The 25,605-nt window shown below is 35.4% G+C and overlaps 1 protein-coding gene across 1 annotated transcript in view; it reads left to right on the top strand.

Annotated features, from left to right (window-relative positions):
• LOC150101765 (GPN-loop GTPase 3) overlaps positions 1 to 25,605 on the top strand; it is a 134,239-nt gene that overhangs the window by 82,755 nt on the left and 25,879 nt on the right. Inside the window, exon 6 of the mRNA XM_090400120.1 lies at positions 13,982 to 14,081. Within this exon, the coding sequence (XP_090256246.1) occupies positions 13,982 to 14,081 (100 nt within the window). The remainder of the gene's footprint in view (positions 1 to 13,981; positions 14,082 to 25,605) is intronic.

The following is a 25,605-nucleotide window of genomic DNA, read 5'->3' as shown; positions in this document are numbered from 1 at the left end:
TTGATTAAGGCATCCTGAAACAATTTTTGAGTCATCCATGACTTCTTATTGCTCCGATAATGAACTGGGAGTGTATGCTTTCTAATGTTTTAGAAGATTTGTGGATTCTCACTGTGCTATATTACAAATGTTTCAGTTTATATCCAGCCACATTACCCGTAACAGAATCGTAATACAGGCATTAAGAGCTTTGAAACTAGGTATAGATTTTAGATTTTGTGGATGAATGTCCACTCAGGTTTTTTTCCGAAAGAAGGACATCTCATCCATGTTAAATATTTCCTTAATTTTCCTCCATAATAATTTTATTCAATTTTTCCACAAACTCCTTGGTAGCCTTCTCAACACTTGCAAATTTCCATACATTTTCACATTATGCAGTGCAAAATGCTGCTTGAATCTCATGAACCAACCGGAAGAAGCCTTGGATTTGAATTTGTAGTCATAACTGTGACCAAGAATGCTAAATACTGTGTAAAACTAGCTAAACAAAAGTCATGAGAGGACTTTGTCAGGAATATAGAAAATAAATATCAAGAAGGTGACAAAATATTCTGGAGGTTGTTGAAGAAGCTTAGGAATGGAGGAAAGAGTGCTGTAAAAGGAGTTAGAGATGATAAAGGTGACATGAAAACGGAAGAAAAAGATATCCTTGAAGTATGGAGTAATTACTTTGAAAAACTGCTAAATGAAACAAGCAGTGATGACAGCACAGTGGTAAAAAACACTGACCAGGCATGCAGTCAGGAATACATATTCATATTTGAAGTATAAAAAGCCATCAAAGGCTTGAAATGTGGAAAGGCAGCAGGAGTGGATGATATTCGACCAGAAATGCTGAGGTATGGTGGTATAAGAGTCTTACAGTGGCTGCACTACATAGTTCAGAAAGCCTGGACAGAGGGACAAATTCCCGATGATTGGAGTAGAGCTCTCATAGTACCCATATATAAAAAGGGAAATAAAACTGAATGTGAGAATTAGAGAGGTATTTCCCTACTGAGTGTTCCTGGCAAGATCTATGCAAGACCTATGCAAGTATACTTGAGAAACGATTCTGAAGAATTGTGGAAGAAAAGCTGGGTGAAGAACAAGCTGGATCAGGCCAAATAGAGGCTGTTAGGATCAGATCTTCACTTTACGACAAATAGTTGAAAATTTCATGGGAATATAACAAAATTCTGTATTTAAGTTTTGCAGATCTGGAAAAAGCATATGACAAGGTGCCAAGAGAGAAGCTATTCAATATGCTGCAGTTATATGGTGTCAATGGGGGGGGGGGGGCATCATACCAAGCAATACTTAGTCTTTATTTGAGTTGTAAGTCAGCAGTTAGAATTGAAGGAAGTACAGGAAGATGGTTTAATGTTAAATCTGGTGTGAGACAAGGATGTACATTATCCCCTCTGTTATTCATTATGTATATGGATCACATTATGAAGGAAAGTGGTATTAAACATGATATCAAAATTGGATATGTTAATGTCAGCTCTTTGCTTTATGTGGATAATGTTATACTTCTAAATAAATCTGCTACAAGTCTGCAAGATTCTCTGACTAAATTGAATAACTGTTGTAATAGATATGGTATGAAGGTCAGCAATACAAAGACAATGAAAATAGGCAGAATCATTGAAAATGTCAACTGTGTTGTGAATGGAGAACCTGTGGAACAAGTAAAACATTTCAGCTACTTAGGCACGATTTTTAGTGAAGATGGTAAATTAAATATAGAAATAGACAACAGAATCAGTAAAGCTGGTATGGTGGGAAGTCAATTGAATAAATTCATATGGAATAAGAGAGAAATTAGTCGAAACACTAAATTAGCTGTATACAAGACAGTGTTCAAACTAGTTTTAACTTATGGATCTGAGTGTTGGGTCAGAAGTAAAACACACAAAGACTAGAGACCGCAGATATGAGAGTCCTGAGAAAAATTAGAGGTCTGAACAGATGACATCAATGGCAATATCATATTAAAAACGAGGATATTAGGAAAGAACTTGACATTGTCAGCATCCAGGAATGTGTTAGCAGAGCTAATCTCAGGTAGTATGCTCACTTAAACAGAATGGGTGAAGAAAGATTAGCAAAACAGATGTTCTCTGCCAGGTTGGCAGCAAAACGACCCAGAGGAAGACCAAGATATAGGTGGATTGATACGGTACAAAGTGTCTTAGACGATAGAAATATAAGATATGATAATGTTGGAGTTTTGACAAGTAACAGACTGATTGGGAGGAAAATTGTAGATATAAAGTAATGACGTAATTTTTTTCATGTAGTACTATCATATCCTGTACACCTCTTGAGGGTACATGGCAGGAATTTGATGATGATGATGATGATGATTAACTGTGACCATAACCGCTAAGGCACTAAGTCTCTTCAACATGTTGAAGAAGAAAGCAGGACATGATTACGAATACAAATTCAAATTGTAGTATGTGCTTTTGGTTCAGGTCCTCTATCCATAATGCAAGTAGCTTTTCCATATCACCGATAGGACCTTGTCATTGCTTCACCACTATCACTGATTTAATGGAAGCAAATTCTTTCACAGCCTCTACGATTTTATCCTTATTTTTCAAAATGTGTGTCACTATAGAATGAGACTATCCGAAGTCATGTGTGATCACATTGACAGGTTTACCAGCTTCATGTTGCTTTATAACTTGCAACTTCGTTTCAAGATCAATCGCTTGCCTCTTTTTCTGTGATTCTTCACTAGGTTTTTTGATTGTGTGTGAAGGGGCATGTTGCACAAAACATCGCGAAATATTTAATGATAAATACACAAATAACCCATTTTTCAAACACAAAATCAACAGAGTAACTGTTGATGACACATACTGACTTCTGAGGGAGGTTGCTACTGAAAGCGCTTTTGCCACTGTGCATGCTTTACCTTATGCTCACTTGCATCTTGTTCGAAAGTATAGCCGAAAATGTTATTTATTCCCTTATGGGATCACGGACGTATCTTTGAAAGGACGTAAGTCGAGGGATGACTGTATTCACATAGGCTGTAAATATTTAATCCTTGGATTTTTCACAAGGAAAACAGACTAGCAATGCAAATGGCATGGAAGTTGATAAACATAAACAAGATAGTAAGAGGAAACCAAAGAAAATTTCATATGCATGTGGGTGTCCAGTCATTTTGAGTTAATTTGAGGATAATTTTCAAAAAATTTAGACAGCAATAGCTTGGCAATCATTGAGAATCACAAGTTATTACTTCGGAAGTTCATAGTAAAGATCTTTTCAAACAAAAAATACGTCATATATAAATATGAATCCAGTACTGAATAGGGAGAGGTGTTATGGTTGAAATTTAACAACAAAAACTTCTTTAAATTCAAACAGTGGTTGCTGATATAACCTTTCACAACTGTAAGTCACATCAACTTTGGAGGCTGAGCTGAGATCTTTTTCACTAAACAATTTATCATATAAATTTCATAAAAATCTTCTTGGGTTCTGAACAGTTAACAGATGAGCTGTTTGAATTTTTTTCATCATCATCATATACACCCTAATGGATTGTACAGGATATTATGATAGTATTACATGACAGTGTTACATCATTACTAACTTCCTATCAACAATTTTCCTCCAAATTAACCTCTTATCTACTGTATCAATCCACCTAGAGTTTGGTCTTCATCTGGATCTTTTTCCTACCATCCTGGCCAAGAACACTTGTTTTGCTAACCTTTCTTCTCCCATTTTGTTTAAGTTACATACCACCTTAGATTACTTCTGCTAACAATAAAATTCTTTCAAAATATCTTCATTTTTAATATGATACTCTCATCATTGATGTTATCTGTGGTTTCCAGTCTTTGATCCAGTGTTTTATTTCTAAACCCAGATTTCAAAGACATAAGTTAAAATTGGTTTGAACGCGGTCTTGTCTATATGAAATGTTTAGTGTTTTGAGTAATTTCTCTCTTTTCCATATAAATTTATTCAGTTGACTTCCTACCACACCACATTTGCTAATTTTCATAACAAATTTATTATAGCAGGTACTCAATTTAGTCAGGAAATCCTTCAGACTTGTATTGGATTTATAAAATTAGAACATCATTTGCATAAAGTAAAGAGCTGAGATTAACATCTCCAATCTTGATATCAGGTTCAATATCACATTCCTTCATTAATAATTAATTGATAATTAATTATTAATGATAGTCACTCCAGTTAATCTTCAGGTACCTCTCCAGTGGCATGCTTATTTAATGGCAGCATAGAGCACCATATCACATTGTTTTTATCTTATAATTCTGTGGCATTTTGGTTTGAGAGGCCTTGCCAAGGGCCACTCCACTGCCCTGAAGGCAGTATTCCATGACTGCTTATTCATCAGTCATCAGGTTACTCTGCTTGTCTTACAGCTGCCCTTCATATCCAGGTGGGGGGAGGAGGATCCACTATTCACCACCTGTGGTTCCATCCAGTTGTGATCAGCTCTATGACCAGAATAAACAGCCTTCTAATATCCTGATGGGATCTTAGGAAAGCATGCTGTCCAAAATTTACTGAATTCATTGAAAACAGTATCAACACTGCTTCTTCCCTCTTAAGGTTCTTGGGTGATAGTAGAAGAGCTTGGTGTCACGAAGAAATGAACAACATCAACTTTACCAGATCAAATCACAAGACTCAGTTTCTGCTCTGTTGACTGGGAGGTACCAGCACTCCAAATAGAACTAAAAGAAAAGTAAACCCTAACAGTATTGCAAAAATCTTAACTGAAAAAACTCACCCCAAAATTTTCACAGATACCAAAAAAAAAAAAAAAAAAGGGATCCATCATTTTTACAAAAAAGTTTTCTTAGCATGTTCTATATCTACAATAGATTCTAATCCAGTAACACTAGATGAAATTGATGCAGCACTTAAACTAACTAAAAATAGGTAAAGATCGCATTGATGGCGTCCTTCCAGAGTTTCTTACCTTGGCCCAAGAGCAAAATCCTGGCTAAATTGCTTCTCCTCAATAATCAATGATGAATGGCTCCTGAAACTTTAGCATGAATTTAAGATAATAAATAGTTTTACCAAAACCTAAACTTTTTCAAAGGATAATCCTCACTGAGATTTTTCCAGAAATAGACACACCATCTTACCCACTGGACAGGCTGCATTTAGACCTGGCAGAAGCTGCTGCGACCAGGTGGTCCTAGCTCTCACAACCCATATACAAGCTGGATACCAAAAGATACTGCCTTCATAGAGCTAACATTAGCTTATAACACTGTAGAAGAAAGGTTTACTGTATAAAGCAGCCAAAATAATCAACTGCCAAAAAAACTATAAAATTACTAGAATAAATACTCTCCAATAGAAAAATAAAGGTTCATCTGAATTCGCATAAAAGCAGAACATTTATACTGCAGGATGGATTACCACAAGGATCTGTCTTTGTACCAGCTTTGATGACATAGCTATTGCCACCTAAGACAGTACCTTCTGTACTGTCTCATTTGGAAAGATCTGGTTAAACCTGATAAACAATCATCTAGGACATGATGATTGTTTATCAGGGCTTTTCAGTTAAAGGCAGTTAGCTGTTCATATGGAGATGACAGTGTTTTTTTCTCTTGAAAATCAGGCAAACCAATCAGAAGAACATGCACAATTCACAGCCATAGCATGTAATGCAGGTAGGTTTAACTGCCCTATCATTAGCAGTATCAGATTTCTAAGATGTCAAGTTACTTGGCTGTGACAGCCATTGGGTATAACACATGAAAGGGAAGATGTGAAGAGATGTGCTAAAATGAAAAAAAAAATAATGTCTTATTAATTTGTATGAGTTATTTTACCATTCTAAGTTTATCAGACTCTTTTATTTTTCTGCTATTTTTTACTTTTTTTTATTTTCCTACTAGTTAAATAAAAATAATACTAAAAAAAAAAAATAAAGCAAATATGTGACAGTTGCTTGCTTCGGTGGTATGTAAATAATTACTTTTGGACACAGGACTAACATATGCATTTGCATCTTCAAAGCATTCAACTGACAGAAATTCACACTATTTATTTGCCTTTTTTTTAAAAAAATACTTATAGTTGGTATTTACAGCTGAAATTTTGCATAGACAAATTACATGACATTCTCTATAATACTTAAGCAAAATTTCAGATGAGATTTCTGTCGACAGTAGAGGTTTTATTTAAAGTGCAGATATATTAAGATTTCAATTCATTGTTTCGATTAGCACATACATAGCATAGATCAGTTATGCTACAAGACTGAATAAGATATTTTCAAATGTAATGCAGTTGGCTGTCACATTCATCATCTGGTGTAAGACTACCACCTTGCATTAGAGGCCTGATGTTTGGTCTTTTGAGCAGAGTTCCTGGATTATCTAGCCCTCAGATAATCCAGGAAGCTTGTTCTAAATATAATATACTAGTGACCTCCCTCCCCCCCCCCCTCCAAACACACACACAAAAAAAACACTATTTTTAAGCAACTCTCACCCACAAAAGGTGAGAGTTGCTTAAAAATAGTGTTTTTTTTTTTTTTCCCCTCTAGACACCAATACTAATCAAAAGAATTACTATGAATTCATGGAAAACCTTAAAAGACTTAGAAAATTCAGAACTGCATGTCAGCTAATGTACCTATATTAAAGCAGCCATTTAGTGTCTTGATATATAGAAGTGATGTATGATGCTTTAACATTTATGCTTGGTATAAAAAAATAGTCCTTGCAATCTTCATTCTGTAATGGCCAGATAACATGACTTTACATAAACCTAATCAGTGATATGATGGAGGGGTTATTCTTATCTGCTAATCTGCTATGCCTGTTATGTGTCTACATTCTCAGGTTGGTTTGTCTGTCTTTCAGGAGGAAAATGAGTTTCCAGGAAGACAGTGTTTCCTCTAAGCAGTGTGCATGTATGCATGCACACTAGTCAAAAAAGGGAGTGCACATCTAGTAACTGTGTGCAAAAAGCTTTACTTTCGGTACATACATACATACATAGCTCATGGCAAAAACATGATGTTAAAAAAGAGAATCATGATGTCATTATATATTAACAGAATTGAAGAATTTAAAATATTTTAAGTTAAAACTTTGAAGGAAAACATAGATCTAATCCAAGAAGTTGGAAAATTAAAATAAGAGTTAAAAGTAAAAGTCTTAATATGTTATAATAAGGAAAAGAAACATATATATCATTATAAATTCAGATTTATAATGATATATATGTTTAACTAAGTTTGTAATCCAGCTCACAGCTTCAGGAGCCACTTGTAAAAAGTCATTCCAGTCATTCTGATAAGCACGGAAGATGCATTCTGTTACAATATGTTGCATAGTCTGTCATGGAGCACCACAGTCACATTCTGGAGATGTTTATCTGTTCCATTTATAGAGAGTATCTCCACATAGGCCATGATTTGTCTGAATTCTATTTAGTACCGTCCATGTTTTGCGAGGTAGATCTGATCCTGTGATGATTTGATCACCTTTAAAGATGTTATGCAAATGTTCTTTCGTATTTTCCTTCCATGTTTCTTCCCACTTTGATAAAGGATTAAAATTATTTAGCACTAGTTCTTCTGCTGCTCGTAGTGATGGATGGCGAGATTTCAATTTATTGACGTTAAAAGAGTTGGGAGATCCTGATGAATAGGTGGCTTTGGATTACCAGCAATTTTTTGGAATTCACGGACTAAAGAATTCACTCTACGTAGTTATGTAGGAATATTGCCTGCTAAAAGAGGTAACCAATATGTTGGGATCAACTTTCAGTACAGTCAGTAATTTTTGAATACACTATAAAAATGAATTATATGATAAATCATACTTTCACTTATTTTATTTAGTAATTTCACCATTGTTTCTATTCAAATATTACTCTAACTTATTACAACTTAATATGCTCTAATTAGTTTCTTTTAACCTGTGGCATGTAGGCAAACTGACTCTGACATCAGCAAGTTGCAGAGGCATATTTGTTTAGGGTGTACTGTCTATACAGCACAGTCAATTGAACTTATGTAAATGGTGATGGATTTTTGTAGCTATGTAGATTTAAGCAAATTAACAGGTTATAGTTTTACACACAATTTTACAGGTTATAACTAGAAAAAGGCTAACATTAATATGAGAAATATTACGTTAGCAGTTTTAATTTGTTAAACCCACAAAATGCCACTGTCAAAGTTAAAGTAGAAAAAATTATCATGTAACATACCAGATCTTTTAACAAAGATGTCACCAATTTTAGGCATATCAAATTAAGAGTTTATGGCTTGTGACTTTTGCTATTGCAAACATAGGTTACTGCACACAGTGAGTCTGAGACTGGAAACTTGCACACAAAATGTTTTTAATGCACATATTAACCAGCAAAATTTAGAAAGAACATTGCAGGAGGAGAAACCCTACTACCCCTGTATGAGACCAGCCAACTTTCTTTCAGTTGAAAATATCTTATAAAGGTTCTTAATGTTTTTTGAAGGATTAAATTCAGGTCTTTCCAAAGGCAGTTGTCATTACTGGCTGAGCTATGAAGGCTCTAGAAAAATGCAAATGCAAGTTGAGTGATATGTTTGCTCATCAGTCAACTTGCATATCTTAAGAAATGGTAAAGATGTCCAAAATTTTGAAGGGACAAACAACATATGCAGGGTCTCAAAGCTAACATATACAGGGTGTTCGGGATAAATTTGACAGTTTCGTAAGGAAAAAGAAAATCTTCTTTGTATCTATTAAATTTAATGAATTGACAAAAAAACATTACAGGCAGAGTTAATTACAATACTATCAACAAGATTTACTCAAAATAACCACCATTAGCATCGATCACAGCTTCAATTCTGCTTCGGAACCTCGAACAAGCTGATGCTACAGTCTCCCTGGGAAGGGCCGCAAAAACTGTTTTAATTTTATCCATTAACTGGGCTTTTGTATTACTGGAAGTGCGATTGGTGTCTTTTTCAACTGCGCCCCATACAAAATAATCCATGGGGTTAAGGTCTGGGGAGTTTGGAGGCCAAACATTTGGACTGGTGAAGTCGTAGAAATTTTCAGACAACCATTTTTGACTTTTCCCAGAGGTGTGGCAAGGGGCCGAATCCTGCTGCCATACATACGGCCTACCATTGGCTACCCTTGTTATCCAGGGCTTGACTACAGTTAGCAACTCCACGAACAAAGCCCGAATTCCAATGCCAGGGTTCTTCAACACCTGTTCCTGCAGATTTGCGAGGAATTCTGCTGTACGAACGCAATCAGATCGTCTGCTAGGGATCTTTCTTCTTGCTACATCCTCGTAGTCACCATTGCAAGTCTCTAGTTCATGCCTGATTGTTTTTACTGTATTCAGGGAGCATTGGGCAGCAGTCGTAATATCCTTATTTTGATGGCGGGCACGAATCATCATGATACAAGTTATTCTCTTCCATGATTCAGGTGGGTTCCAGCTATCCATCCTTTCTGACATCTTGTATATGAATGAAGAAGGGTCCAAACTTTTAAATGAAGAGAAGTGTGTGTTAATACATGTAGCTTACGGAAAAATATAATTAATTATAAATATGTCAAATTTATCCCGAACATCCTGTATATAGAGCAAATGTTGTTTTACTGTCTGAATGATATTAGAAAACTTGTAAAAGTAAATGTAATACCTCCTGAGGTATGGAAGTTAATTGATAGGATACTTTAAATAAAACTTCATATTTAGATAAATGAGTAAACACAAGTTAAATATACTAACCTAGTTGGCCGAATGGATAGTTATCTCCACTCTCTAACCAGCAGGCTTTGCATCCCATAAATATCGATGTGGACATCAGTGTTCTCCCCAGAAATTTTTACCAGCTGGGTGGAATAAAGCATTAGTTGAAACGAGCAGAAACAAGCAGATTATTGTTCCTCTTTATCAGGCCTTGATAAGAACCATCTTGACTACTGTGTGCAGATCTGGGCACAAGGGTTTCTTGGTGATGAGGAAGAGGTGGAGAGGATCCAGAGGCAAGTGACTAAGATGGTAGCAGGTTTATGGAATGAACCACCTTACGAGAACAAGTTGAAGATTTGTGAGTTACACAAACTGGTTGATAGCTGGAAAAGGGGTGATATGATAGAGACATACTGAGGTGTTTTTACAAGATTAATTCAGAGGAAATTTTTCTGAACACGTCTGGTGGTGGTGGGAGAACCAGGGGCTATTCATGAAAATTGAGTAAAGGTGTAATTAGCAAGGGTGTTAGAACTAGTTTTTTTGCTTGGAGAGTAGTGAATGAGTGGAATAGGTTGCCAGAGTATGTTGAGGGTGCCATGACTGGGAATGAGTTCAAACAAAGCATGATAGATACTGTGCAAATGTTGAATAGTTCTTGACATTATGTTTAGAGCCTCTCTTTAAGGACTCCTTGAAGTTGCCCATAATAATTAATAATTTTGTCCAATAACTACCAGTATGGTAGGAGGCGATTTTGCCTGGTTGTCTATACAGAAATTTGAGGAAAAGAGTGATGCCAGGATATCAGCTTTATCTTTGGGTGAAGTAACAATGGTGCCATCAGAATGAGACAGAGAGAGAGAGAGAGAGAGAGAGAGAGAGAAAGAAAGATAAATAAAAGTGCAGATGCTCAGAAGTTGCACCCAATAACCTTAGCAAGGAAACAGAGAGCAGGACTTCCATTTGGATGGGAATCTATGATAAAACCCTTTTCTATTTGAACTATTTCTTTGCTTTGCTCTTTAGTTTCATTCTTTTTTTAAAATATTTCATAATATTATGTGATACCTCCAAGGACTTATTGAGGGAAAGCATTCTACAACTTTCCATCTCCACCAAATACACAGAATCATTATTACCATCACAGTGTTCTCCCCAAAAATTTTTTACCAGCCGGGTAGAATGAAGCATTAGCTGGATGTACAAAAATTTTGAATGAGTTAAGAAAGACCCTTTTTCATAACAAATTAAAATAGTAATTTTATTAGAAATTACTTCAAAAAGGATAATATTTTATATAGTAATTATAACAAACAAGACTAGGATTTTTCTTATTTCTCATTAAGTAATGAAAAACCTTGTAATGCTCACAGCTTAAAATTCTATACATTAATTGTTCTCTTAGAAGCCCAGTTGTCATCTGCTTTTTCGTAATTAAAATCTGTCGGATCTGGTCCTCTCCAGTGAAATCAGCATCAGATTTTTTAAGTAAGATTTTTAATTTCTTAACTTGAGTTTTTGTGGGGTCGTGTTTTAGCGGGATGTAGTTAGCGCAATCGCGGAGGATAATGTTCTCAGCGACGATGGGCTAAATGACGATGCCGTCAGCGCCCTTTGCCTCGGCCGTAATTTTGCCGTTGCTCCGAAGGAAGTGCCAGTGCTTGATGTAATGGTTAACATCGAATGAGGGATCGGTCACTTACCATCAGAGACAGCCAACAACATCAGACTTGATGTAGCCAACATCCTTGCTCATTCTTTGCCTCCAAAAAGTAATTTATCGTATGCCCAATGCACGGTTCTCCTGAAACTACAGAAAGAAAAAAGTATCGTCATCACCAGAGCGGATAAGGGTAATGCCACAGTCGTTCTTAATACCAGTGAATACAATCATAAAATGAACATTATCCTCCGCGATCGCAGTATCAAAAAAATAATCAGTTCCTCCCCCATTTCCCCATCCTTCTTATCAACAAGATTTTAAAAATGCCATCACCATACCCTACATCCGTGGCACATCCGAAAAAATAGTCAAGATACTAAAAAAGTACAACCTACACTCAGCATATAAGCCCCACGCAAACTTGCTACCCTTATCCGTTCTACGAAAGATCAGCTCCCTCCTCTCTCTCTGCCTAGAGTTTACAAAGTACCCTGTTCCTGTAAGCTGGCGTACTTTGGACAGACAGGCAGATCAGCATCCATCCGCCTGGAGGAACACAAGTCTTACATCTGTAAACACAACTATGGCCATTCAGGCTTGGCTGACCATGTTTTGGACACCACCCGCAGGGTATCATGGAAGAAAACCACCATGCTCCACCACAGCAAATTCAAGAAAGAGAGACTTTTCTTAGAAGCAGCAGCAGCAGCTCTCAGAAACCAACCAAATCTTAATAAATACGGTTGCATTAAGCTTCCGAAGATTTGGGAAACACTCATCACCAGAGGTCCCACCTTACATTCCAGCCACCTACTACCGCCCTTAGAGGGCTCTCCACCTAGATAGGACTTTAGTGTCACCCACGTGGTTGGGTTTAGTATTGTATGATATTTGTGTGCATGTTACATTAATTGTTTTTTGTAATCCCCATAGATGTCCTAGTGACTAGGACGAAATATAGGATGTATTAAATTCTATTTTAATTCTTTTTGAGTGTTGTAAAAAATCCATTATGCCTCCAACATGATGTCCTCACAGCACTTAAGCCTCTACACACGAATTTCACATATATAAGCCAACCAGTCAGATATTTTTGCTAGTCTGGATGTAAAGTCATTATTTGCAAATATACTAGAGGAAGAAGTTATTACAGTTGTATTGCACCCTTGCAAACTTATAGGAAAAAACAGAGGAATAATTTGTTGCAAACAGTTTGCTGCACTTGATGTTCTTTATAATAGCATTATGCCTGGAGCTTGGTTTGGGGATTTTCAGTAGATTTATAGCAAGTAAATTTAAAAAACAATAGTGAGAGTTGCTATAGTGAGATTCTCACCAACAAAGAAGCAGAACTAATCTATAATAGTTTGGTAACTTTAACAAAATGGGAGTGGAAAGGTTAGCAAAACAGGTATTTTATGCCAGGATGGTGCAAAAAGATCCAGAGGAATGCTATGATCTAGGTAGATTGATGCCATCAGAAGTGCTCTAGAACAGTGGTTCCCAAACTTATGGATGTAAAGGCCCCTTTGGAAAAATTAAAATATTTCATGCCCCCCCCCCCCCATCGAAAAAAAAATCGTAATACAGACATATATTATTATAATATAGTCCAAAACATACACAGCGAATATTACAAAAATCAAATGCAAATATTACATTTTTAGTATCTTACATACACATTTGACATGGCACAAATGTCCCTCAACAAAACTAATGGCCCCCAAGGGGGCTGTGGCCCACAGTTTGGGAAGCACTGCTCTAGAAGACTGAAATATAATATCTGACAATATTGGAGTCCTGATAAGTGGCAGATTAATTTAGAGGAAAAGTGTTGATCATTAATAATGTAAATTAATCATGTGCTGTCATGATATCCTATATCCATCCCTTAAGGATACATATCAGGAATTTGATGTTACTAATGTTGCCTTGTTACTTTGACACACACACACATTTTCTGTAATACAAGAATGGTCATCAGTCTTATAAACCAGTTCTGAAACTTCATAGTCGTTTTAAGGTTCACTATTCCTTCCCAGCATCTTGTATCTAAGGTAAGACTTAAGTACGGCTTGTTTGTGAATGCTGGCACTGTTGCTCACCTTTTAAGAGGTAGATCACGACTCATTGTATGTGTCTCCACATACAGCTATGTAGAAGATTGGTCCAGAGATTCAGTGCTTATATGAACAGTGATTTCTTATCAATCTCATTACTTTAACATTTACCTATCTACCTATGAGCTGGTTAAAACAGTGAATTGTACATGTTAATTATGGATGCAAAATGCATATGAACTGCTCTTATCTTTCAGTTATGACGTGCTACATTTTTGCTGTAAGGTACAAAATGAATGTAAGTGTTATCAGTAAATATAGACATTTTTATATTTGTCCTGTACAGATATAACCCAGAGGATGGTATCGTTGGGGTGAAAATGGCATTTGTTTGCTACAAGAGTCTTCTGGTTATTTATGATCTGTAGAAAAAATGAATTTATACTTTAAAAAAATTATACTTGTGTTTATAGTGGTTTTTGCACATTCAGATTTATTTATTAAAATTTAATATATCAAAATTTTCAAGGTTTTTAGAGCCAGAGGTTCATGTATTATTGGATGAAGAACAAGGATCAGCCAACTGGAATCAAAAATTTCACCATTTGAGTGCAGCAATTAGCCGAGTGGTATGTTTATTACTTATAATTTCATCTCTTTTTTCTGGGAATAGATAAGAAAAGTTTTATAACCATTAGATATTTCTTGAGAATAAGAACAGTCTGTAATAGGTGCCGCTTATTGTGATCACTTTGGGACAGTCGCTTTTCGATAACAATAACCGACTGATAACATTAAGCAAAGGATATAAAAAATTGCATCATTTATTTCAATTGATTGTTATGAACATTTTCTTTGCCCATTGTATTTTTTGCAAGTTCTGCTTTTTGACGCATCAAAGGTCCAGTAATCAAAGCATTCTTTTCACGAACATCACTACGCTAAATATTTACTGCTGATTTAACTTGAGTATCCTTACCAGATCGGGCTCTCTTCCAATCCATGTTCTCATTAGTAAGAGCTGAAGTTTCAATGTTTGATCTGTTTTTTTAAGATCTTACACTACTGGTGAAATTTTTAAATGTACAGCCACACTATTTTGAGCAACTTATCATACCACTCCAAAATTCTTAGCTTTTCTTGAAAAGATAAATCTTTACATTTTTTTACTTGCTTCTGCCATAATGCTGAGGGCTGTTTTAAGGAGCACTTAAAGTCATATTCACTTACTGAAAGAGAGCATGAAAATAAACTCAAAATCACAATTAGACTGTATTTATACCCCCCCCAATCCTTGCATTTGCCTGGAAGATTTAGATTTACGGAAGATTAAGATTACCCACCTGCATTTGCCTGGAAGATTTAAGATTTAGATTTATGGAAGATTAAGATTACCCACCTGCATTTGCCTGGAAGATATAAGATTAATGGAAGATTAACAAAGGAAAAGTCAGATTTCGATGTTCTTTGTCATATTTTCTCCTGATTAACCCTTATTTCTTAGAATTCTGAGACACAAAAGGCTAAACATTCGAGGATTTTGATAACAATAACCGGAACTTTGATTATAATAGATGGATTATTTTCAATTCATTTTAAATGATGTGTTTTTGGATCGACTGATTTTCATAACAATTACCGATTGATAATATTATCTGTGATCACAATAAGTGGATTCTACTGTATTTAAAATACTTTTCATTATTTATTAAATCATGATCTGATGGTGTACAATAAAGGGTGGATCAGATACTATGATAGTGCATAATACAATTAAGATTTCAGGCAAACCAGTCAGAGAATACGCTCATTTAATAGATACTGGTCTCATACTATTATTTATTTTGGCCATAATTCCAGCCAAACCATATCAAGTTATTAACTAAAGAAAGAACATATGGCCACATTGGAATCAAATCATCACATTCCTGATATGTGCCCTCAATGGGATGTAATGAATGTTATGATAGTATAACATGAAAAGTTTACATTATTATTAACTTCCTGTCAGCACTTTTTCCTCCAAATTAGTTTCTTATTTGTCAGAACTCCAATATTGTGGTTCCTTATATTTTGGTTTTTAAGATTTCTCATCTATGATGCAGTCTTTTCTAAGACTGCATCATAGATTTGTTTTTTTACATCATCAAACTAGTCAGAGAATACACTCATTTAATAGATACTGGTCTCATACTATTATTTATTTTGGCCATAATTCCAGCCAAACCATATCAAGTTATTAATTAAAGAAAGAACATATGGCCACATACATTGGATACTAGTTTAATTATTTAATTAACTGATAGATTTTGTACATCCTGTCATGAAAGTTTTTGACAGGATGTACAAAAAAAAAAAAAAAAAAAAAAAACCTGGTAGGCCATCTATTCACTGCCCTAATTTTTCTCAGAACTTTCATATGGCTATTTTAATGTCTTGGCTAATTTCTTTCTTATTTCATATAAATTTATTCCCACCATGTCAACTTTGCTTGTTCCATTGCCTATCTCTATTTAATTTGTCATTTTCACTAAAAATTAGCTAAATAGTTGAAATGTTTTACTTGTTAGGCTCTTCATTCAGGATGCAGCTGATGTTTTCACTGTTCTTGCCTATTTTGATTGTCATCATCAGCCATTTCCTAATATGTACAGGATATCATGAAAATATTACCTGATAAGTTTGCATTATTACTAGCCTCCTGTTAACAGTTTCCCTCCAAATTAGTTTCACATGTCCATCCATCCATCCACCTATTCATTGCATATCAGATGTTGTATGGTCACTCCATTCCTTTGTGATGTACCACACCAGTCCTCATCAAATGGTCCTGTTGCTTTTTTGGAGACTTCAACTCTGAAGATCAGTCACTCTAGATATGCCATCCATCCATCCATCCATCTTATTTGAACGTCTACCACTTCTCCCTTTTCCAGGAACTTTATCTTCTATTACTGTTTTGAGAAGTCTTCTTCTATCATTTTGATGTATCCAAAGTATTTTTTAATTCTGTCAACATCTTTAAGGAGCCTTAAAGTTCTACAAGTTAAAGCTCTAGCACCTAAGTGTACCATTAAGGTACACTTGTTTCTCAGGAGCTTCCCTGTTTATATTTCCTTTGAGAACCATAATTTTGTCTTGCTAGGATTGAGTTGAAATCTTCTGTGCTTACCAATCTTATAATCCTTGTCAGATTCATCCCAGTTCTTTCTTTCTTGTCATTACAAAGGAGTACTGTATCATCAGCAAATCGCCTATCCTAACTGGATGAGCTTAACTGTATTAAGCTCATCCAGTACTACACATATGATGTCCTTAGTATAAATATTATATAGGTGAGAAGAAAATAAGTAACCTTGCCAACCCCAAAGTCAATCAGTTAATTCAATACCTGTTTTTACTGTGGCTTCTTGTTCACTGTACAAGTTAGCTATCAACCTGATAGCTCACTTGTCAGCTTATTTTCAGATCTCATATTTTGTCTTCAACACTTCTGACTGAATCATTACATCTGAATAGATCTTTGTCTTTCTCTTTGTCTGGGTGTTTTCCTGCCACCACCTGTTTTGCTAACTTTTCTTCTTTAAGCTCTTCATACAGACTACAGTTGAAATTTCTCATTATCCTACCTATTTCAATGTACTGTACTTTTTTAATTGCTAATTTCATTCTACATTTTTTACAGCTGTTATTCAATTTAGAGCATCCTAGAGATTTGCAGTGCATTTATTTAGATGTACAACATCATCTACATAAAGCAAAGAGCTAAATTTTATATATTCACTTTTGTTATCAGGTTTAATGTCACTTGCTTTCATAATATGATCCATATAGATCAGCGTTTCTCACTTTTATTATTTACTTTCTTTATTATTTATGAATTTAAAGATCATGAGGAAAACAAATAATAAGTGCTATAATAACTTTATTATTTATTTGTAATTTTCAAAATAATAAGATAAATCAAAGTAAAATGTCATATAAACAAAAATATGTTTTCATATTTTTCTTTATATGAATTGCTATTTTTGAAACAAATATGAATAATAAAGTTTAATTTTATAATGTGCTTATCTTTTGGTACACAAATGCTTAATTCAGGGTCAGATTTTAGATAAACAAACATGGAATTCATCTTCAACAGAAAGAAGACGATTTCTGTCTTTGCTCTTAATACTTGTCAAACAAGAAAAAGCTTGCTCACGCATGTAAGACGTTGAAAACTGCAGCAATATATTTATTGCTTTCCTATGAATAGTAGGATACTCTTCTTTAACAGAAATACAGAACTTGTCCAGGGATAGGAAATCTCATCTTGAATGTACGATCAGATTGCAGCCCACAAAGTTCTTCCTCTTCTCTTAAAGTCAAGTTCTCAGGATGAGCAGAAGATTCTGAGTATGGATCTCTCACCCAATCATACATTTGTGTTGGAAGGGACAGAAAATAATGTTCGATTTTTATCATCAGTTCTTCCAGGTGGGTTACAATAAGACTTGAAATTTGATGATATCCTTCTTTACTTTTAAGCCCCACCAGTAACTGAAACATATCAAGATTCCCTTTTGTAACTTGATTTTTCCAAAGATTTGGCTTTCTTTTAAATCCAAGAATCTTGTCACTTGAAGTTAATATATTTTCTACAGAGCCCTCCAGTGACTTGTTCAGCATATTAACGTAATGAAAAATGTTGGCTAAATAGGCTGGCATCTGCACCCACTTTTGATCTTCAAAACACTTGGCAAAATCTTGTTTATTGTTTTCTTGAAAATATCTTTGCAATTCATCTTTTAGCTCAAACACCCTATTTAGAACTTTCCTCTACTTAGCCACCAGATTTCTGTATAGAGCAAAAGATTTATATGCTCTTTGTCCAGGTTTTCACACAGATTTTTAAACATTCTGCAGTGAACTGGCCTTTGTTTAATGAAGTTAACCATTTTTGTGGCATCATCAAAAACTTTTTTCAGTTCATCTCCAAGAGATTTTGACATCAACACTTCTCTGTGAATAAAACAGTGTGTTGAGACAACATCAGCATTTTCTTCTTTTACATGAGAAACAAAACCTCTTATGGAGCCAACCATGCATGGATGGAGCATCATCGGTTCAGATGCCAATACAGTTCAGATTGGCATCATAACTGTCCTCTTTGTCCTGTATTGGCATCAGTTCAGATGCCAATACAGTTCTTCCAAGAAAGACCTTTTGTTTTCAGATATGAGGATAAAATATTGAATATATCTATTCCTCTGCTTGTCTTAGGTAATTCTTTATAACAGAGAAAGTTTGCTTGAATTTCATCCTCATTAATAAATCTTACAAAAGCTACAATGTAACAGTTATTGGTAAGATCTGATTATTTGTCAACTTGGGTGGAAAAACTGCTATTTTTCAGTTTATCACACAAAACCTCCTCGACGTCATTTGACATATCATGGATATGTCGACTTATCGTACTATTTGAAAGTGGAATATTTTCAATTTCTCGTACTTCTTGTCCCAGCATTATAATTTTACATGCTGGTGTTATTAGGTTCTCACCAACTGTGACTTTTCCTTTTCTGTGCAATAATTTCTGCTACCATATAACTTGCTTCCTGAGCCTTTTCACTTAAAATAATCAGCACTTTTATTTTCCATATCACTGTGATTTTTCGTGAAATGTCTTTTCAATTTTGCTGGAGCCATTGCTGTATTTGAAAGTTGTTTGCCACAGACGAGACACAATGTAAGAGGACAATCTGGTTCATCAGTGAATGTAAAGCCCATTGATAAGTAATTTTCATTGTGAAGACGAACCTTTTTTGTACTTGTGTTTTGAAATTCGGTATGAGATTCTAATTTTTCATCACTAGCCTCTTCAGAATTGTCTGGATTTTTTCTCTTCAAAAATTTCCACATTTTAACGGTTAGAAATTTCTATAAAATAAAAAATGGATAAAAGATGATAAATCAAAATTAGACTAATAAAACTGAAGCACAAAACATAAATAAAGGAAAACAAAAGAAATACATGGGGAAAATGGGGAGAAAGAGAAAATGGAACAATTCCAGCGGTGATTGTTGTTTACATCACGCAAAGCACTTATGTAATCTTATTCACCATTCAGAACAAACTATCGATATGTCGAATTGAAAGTGGGAATATATTATCACGTAGGTTAATTAACAGTGGTTGCCGCGTAACTCAAATGAAATTGGTCTTGAAAATAAAAATACTTAATACATGCGACACTATCATTAAAGGTATTAGTTTTTTAAAAAAAATGGTTAAATTAAAGGGCCGAGAAAATTAGTTATAAAACAGATTCAGTTATGTTAGTAATATAATTTAGTAAATTAATAAAAATATAATAGAAAAAGTACAATAAAAAGAAATTAAACAGTCATGAAAAATCGGGTGCCCCCCCCCCCCCCATTAATGCATAAGTACCAAATAATGTAACTAATAATATTATTTAAACATAATTATTATTTATTTGAGTCTAACTTTCATAAATACATAACACCTAAATGCACAATTTGTAACGATACAACTAATAAATTGATGAAATAACAAAAATCGATTGCTCAAACTATCGACTGAATGATATATGCACGTAAACACAAGAAAGCTATTTAATTAACCAAATATTTCGGTCTAGAAATAGCAGACCATCTTCAGTGGTATTACAAGAACAGTTTTAAAAAAATACAAGCTAGAATACTAACAATAGATCATTAAAAATAGAACACGCCACGTGATATTATATCACTAAGTATTAAGTATAAAATGGAATATTTTGAAGTAGAGACATGATTGGAAAAAAAAAAAAAAATTAAAGCGTAATCTTGATTAGACTTTCCCAGATTTTTGATATAGATATACAGTCATTACGATTCAGTTTGGGACGATGGAGCAAGGCCGCCACGCTTTCCTTGAACAAACGTTCGAACCTATAACGGGATCTATGTAAGAGGCGAGTCCTGGACCAAAAGATGCTGTAGTAAGTTTCAATCCCGTGTTGAGCCAATCCAGACTTTTCAGGTTTGTTGTGAAGAATGGAGGATTGATGTTCTTGGATTCTTTTTTCAAGAGAACGTCCAGTCTGTCCAAAATAGGAGAGATCACAGTTGGAAGGAATTTGATAAACTCCAGGAAGAGATAAAGTTGAGCGTTTGTCTTTAGGAGAAGGAAAATGAGTAGACAATTTGTTAATAGGTGAATACGTAGTTGTTAAATCATATTTCTTTAAAATTCTTGCGATATGTTCTGAAATACTGGAGATATAAGGAATAGGCACTTGACGTATTGAAACTTTGTTGTTTTGTGGAGGATTATAAGAATTGAGAAGATGATGAGTACTTTTTTTAGAAAAGCCATTGAGTTTCATGTGTTGTTGGATAGTAGAAAGTTCTTTCTGTAGATAATCAAAAGTAGAACAATTAGTTTTGGCTCTTCTGATGAGGCATTTTATAATTTTATTTGGTTAATTAAATATCTTTCTTGTGTTTATGTGTATATATCATTCAGTCTTATGTCACAAGTATCCTTAAAACAGCAAACTATCGACTGCAACCTGAAAAAAAGGAGTAACCTTCCCAAAAATTACGATCACCATAGGGAGTTTAGCTGAGAAAAACATACAAACTTTTCATATTAATGAGTGAATACGTACCTACATGCTAGAAAACACATAGGATTGATAAGAGACCGACTGCGTTTCTTGCTTGCACTGACTCATAAGCGACACTTGCTAGAACTAGCTCCAGTTTCCGTATGATAAGTGGATCACAGACAGCATTGCCTTGCATCCTAGTGGGAGTTAATACAATTAACGCAAACTTGAATTTATTATTTTCTTCCACTGTTTAAGTTCATTTACTTGCACTGCTATTCATTATTATTTCTCACAAAACCCCTAGCAATGTCTTCCGGAACCCCAGTTGAGAAACGCTGATATAGATAATAAGACTGGAGTTAGAGCATCCCTGTCTTACACTTGATACATCAAATCACCTTCTCTTACTCCCTTCAGTTCTAACTGCTGACTTTAAATATACGTTATGACATATAATTGCATACAAAGTTTGTATAAATTCACTCTTTAATTGAGGATAAATATTTCTTTTATATATGATGTAGTTAAACAGTGTTTGCACTTTGAAAATAATAGCTTCATGTGCCCCTCTGAATTGCTGTAGGTTACTTCACACTACAAACTACTCACTGTTATCATTACCCAGATAGGTTAACCTATCTGGATAATGATAAATGAAAATGGAGTTCTTTTCATACAGTATTAGTGCTCACCATGGCACTATGGAACTGATCACGGATGGTCTGTGCCGATTGTAGCTGGTTTTTGTGTGCCACCTGTTTCAGTCATTTTCCGCAGCTGCCTTGGGTATTTTCCTGCACTAGTGATGCCAAAACGTCACCAACCGCTGATTTTGATTGCTCCAGTTGAGCAGCAATGGTACGTATGGATATGCCACCAATGTGACAGCCATGATTACACCTCTCTCTCGATGTGACTGAGTTCATGTCATGTTGTCATACCACCTGTATTCAACTGCTATGATAAAATACTGCTTCCTACTATTTGTACACTGGTTTTTATGTTATTAACAAACCTGGAATGTTTCATAACTTCAAATAACAGGGGTGTCCAGACAATTATTAGTAGATAGTGTATATTCGCTCAGCTTATCTTCTCTTTCTCATACATTCTCTTGTTTATTTATTATTTATGTATTAATTTGTTTTCCATGTATATTTATACACTGGTGTCCAAAAGCTAAAGATGAGCTACATTTTTACCTTTATATGGAAAAATTTTCATGACTACAGCCAAATGTGAACATAAATTTCATACAGATTAAATTGTAATACATTTTTGGCAAAAGTTACAAATTTAATAAGGATTAAATCAAGAATATAATTTCTTGGCTTCTTTAATTTATAGTATGACCAAGTGAAAATACTTTCAGCATCTGTCTCTAATCCAGATTATTTTTGTAATAAGCTACTTGTATATGGAAATATGACTTCTGCATTACTTCAACCTTGGTGTCACTTCTGGGGCTGGCACCCACTAATGAGACCTCAATAAAAGTCAAAACTGGTCTGGGTAGTGGCTCTTCCCACAGTGCATAACAGTATACATATCTGTAAGAATATGTGCTTTGCATTATGGGATACTAAGGCAAGTAATGTGATGTGAAGTTGTTAGCCTCTATGTACAAGTAGCACAGTAGTAAAGTTACTTCACGTGCAAATTTTGTTTGCTTACACTTGGATAAAGGATTAAACCAAGAATGTAATTTCTTGGCATCTTTAATTAACAGTATGGAATATGTCCACCCCAAACTGGGATGCAGCTCTCACAATGTCGTACCATGCTTAGCTCCAAGTGATTCAGAAGTTCTTGAGGCAAACTGGCCCATTACTCCTTCAGAGCAGGGATAATGCCTTATTAGTTTTCTGGTGGGGGGGTGGGGGATTTTGAGCAGCAGTGCATCTCTCTATTGTGTCCCAAACATGTTCTATCGGGTGAGATCTGGGATGCTCCTGATGGCTATTTGATTAGATTAATACCCTCAGTCTCCAGAAGTATCTCCACTGCTTGTGTATGATGTGTTGTGGCACTGTCATTCATAAAAATGAATTCTTCGCCTACAGCACCACAGAACAATCGAACGTGACGTTGAAGAACTTCATTGCGATATCGCTCACCAGTCATAGTTCCTTTTTCCAGCATGTGTAGCTTGCTGTATCCATTAAGCATAATGCCTCCCCACACCATCACCCCAGCACCGCCATATTTATCCCTTTCAAAAACATTCTTGCGATGTAAGTACTACTTTCATGTTAGATCAAGTGCCGTCTGGAATTGGAGGAAAGGCTAAAATGATTCATCTATAAAGAGTATGTTGCTCATTGATGCCTTCTCCAATTTTTATGGATACAACATTACTGAAAACATGCTCTATGATGAGCTGTGGATAAAGGGTTACAGGCTACGGGCATATAGGCCTAGTTGTCGCAGGTGTTGTACCAAAGTTTGTCGAAATATCTGTGTACCTGTGCTTGAATATAGCTGACCTGCCAAAAATCAGTCTTCGTGCTCTGTGGCAGAGTGAGGGCGACCTCTTAGCAAATGTCTAGAGCATTTTCCATTGGTTTGAAATGCTGCCCATAGCCTGGATACAAATCTATGTGAGATTCCAAACTTTCTTGCAATATCAGTAATTCTGCACCCTTCAAGCTTTTCAATAATTCTTCCCCACATGAAATCATCTAGACGATTGTCTTTGAGACATCCAAGTTTGCAACTTTATTGTTTCACAAAAGAGCTTCTTTCAAATACAGTTCGCTTTGTGTAGCCTCTTTCCTGTTGAGTGTTACCACGTGACCCCTTTTTGTTCAATTTGAAAATTTGAATGTGTACCTGCTTTCTACTCAAAATCGTCAGTTATACAAATTGACACAAGCTGATTTGTCTGAATTTGCAGTTTTAATCTTCAGAAATAGTGTTCAGTAATGATGAACATATCAGAACAACAGTTCTGATATGTTCATCATTACATATTAACTAATCATAGTACATAAATTTTGATTACCTATCTCTGTCTAATAATATCATAACAGCTATCTAATTCTGTCTTATATAAATACACAACAAAATTAGTTTCATTAATTAATTAGAATAAATTAATTTATTCAAACTCTCTTCATCACTGTCTTTTTATTATACCCTGATAGTAGAGCCTGGTTCATCTAAACACAACGAACTCCTATCTCCATGTTGAACTAAGTTATGGACTTCAGTTAAATCTTGTCTGTGTCATGTAAGATAAAGTCATCAGATTACAACTAACCAACCAACCAATTCTCATCCATTCATGATACAATCCCTCTATATACACAGGCAATTTTAACTTACTCTTAATTTTTTGGAAATCCATTAAAAACCTTGCTTATTAAATAACTTAAGGAATTCACAACATATACTAGAATATAAATTAAAATAAACTTTAATATATACTTCCTATATTTCAGCAACGTCACATTGCCATCTTCATGGGAACATAAGACTAAGACACGTGCATGTAGGCACTGAAACAGCAAATGAGGTCGAAGAGAGAAAACTACTGTTTTTCCTAAAGTCCTGATGGTGTCCCCCCCTAGCAGGCTATATTAGGTATTCTTGGCCATTGGACTGAAGTTCTCATGATGTACGTCTCCCAAATTTGGGGCAGTCTCATGCATCCAAATTTGTTGAGGTTTGGCATGTTTTTTAGGGCCGAGGCTGATTCTAAGAATAGTCTTTCAAATTTAAACTTGCTGCGGTGTATTACTGTGGCTTTCTTCCAGCATATTCTGTTGCATGTATCTAGAGCATGGTCTGCAAGCCCCGAGTGGCTGTGCTGGTGAAACCGGATGTAGTTTTTGTGTTCCGAAATTCTGATATTCGCTGTCCTGCCTGTTTGGCCAAAGTAGGACAGCTTACAGCTGCAAGGGACCTGGTATACACCAGATAGGTCTAGGGGAAGTGGTTGGTCTTTTGTGGAGCAGATAAGGGATGCCAATTTTCTATATAGTCTGTAACATGAGGCCAGGTCATATTTTTTTAGGAATTTGGTTATTTTTTCAGAGGTGCCCCAGATGTAGGGAATGGTGATGGATTTAGAGTAATCTTTATTGTGAAAGGGGGGGGGGGGTTACTGGTTTTAGTATTTTTTGGGGGTTGTAGCCATTGGCTGAGAAAGTGGTTAGGGCATTGGCATTTGAACAGATTAGTTTAGCCCTGTTATATAGTGTCTTAATGACTTCATATTGTTGTGAGGGGGGAGTGGTGGGATTGTTGGTGAATGTCTGCCTGTATGGGTGGGTTTTCTATAAACTGAGAAAACCAAGGTGCCATTAGGGTGGCAGGTGACTAGTATGTGTCTAGGAAAGGGAGGCTGTTGTTTTCCTCTTTTCTTGGGTGAACCTGATTCTGGGGTGTTGGTTGTTTAAGTGTGTTAAGGAGAAGAGTATCAGAGCCATGTGGCCAAATAGCAAACACATCAACTAGCGAAGCCATATGGTAGATTTTTGTGGGGCAGAGTTTAAGGCTTTCTCTTCAAAAGGCTCGATAAAGAAGTTGGCCAAGGGTGGGGAGA

This window comes from Typopeltis vanoorti, chromosome 11 (assembly GCF_054136105.1).
Source record: "Typopeltis vanoorti isolate ZY-2024b chromosome 11, IOZ_Tvanoo_1.0, whole genome shotgun sequence".
Lineage (NCBI taxonomy): Eukaryota > Metazoa > Arthropoda > Arachnida > Uropygi > Thelyphonidae > Typopeltis > Typopeltis vanoorti.
This window is presented reverse-complemented; position numbering and strand designations above follow the sequence as displayed.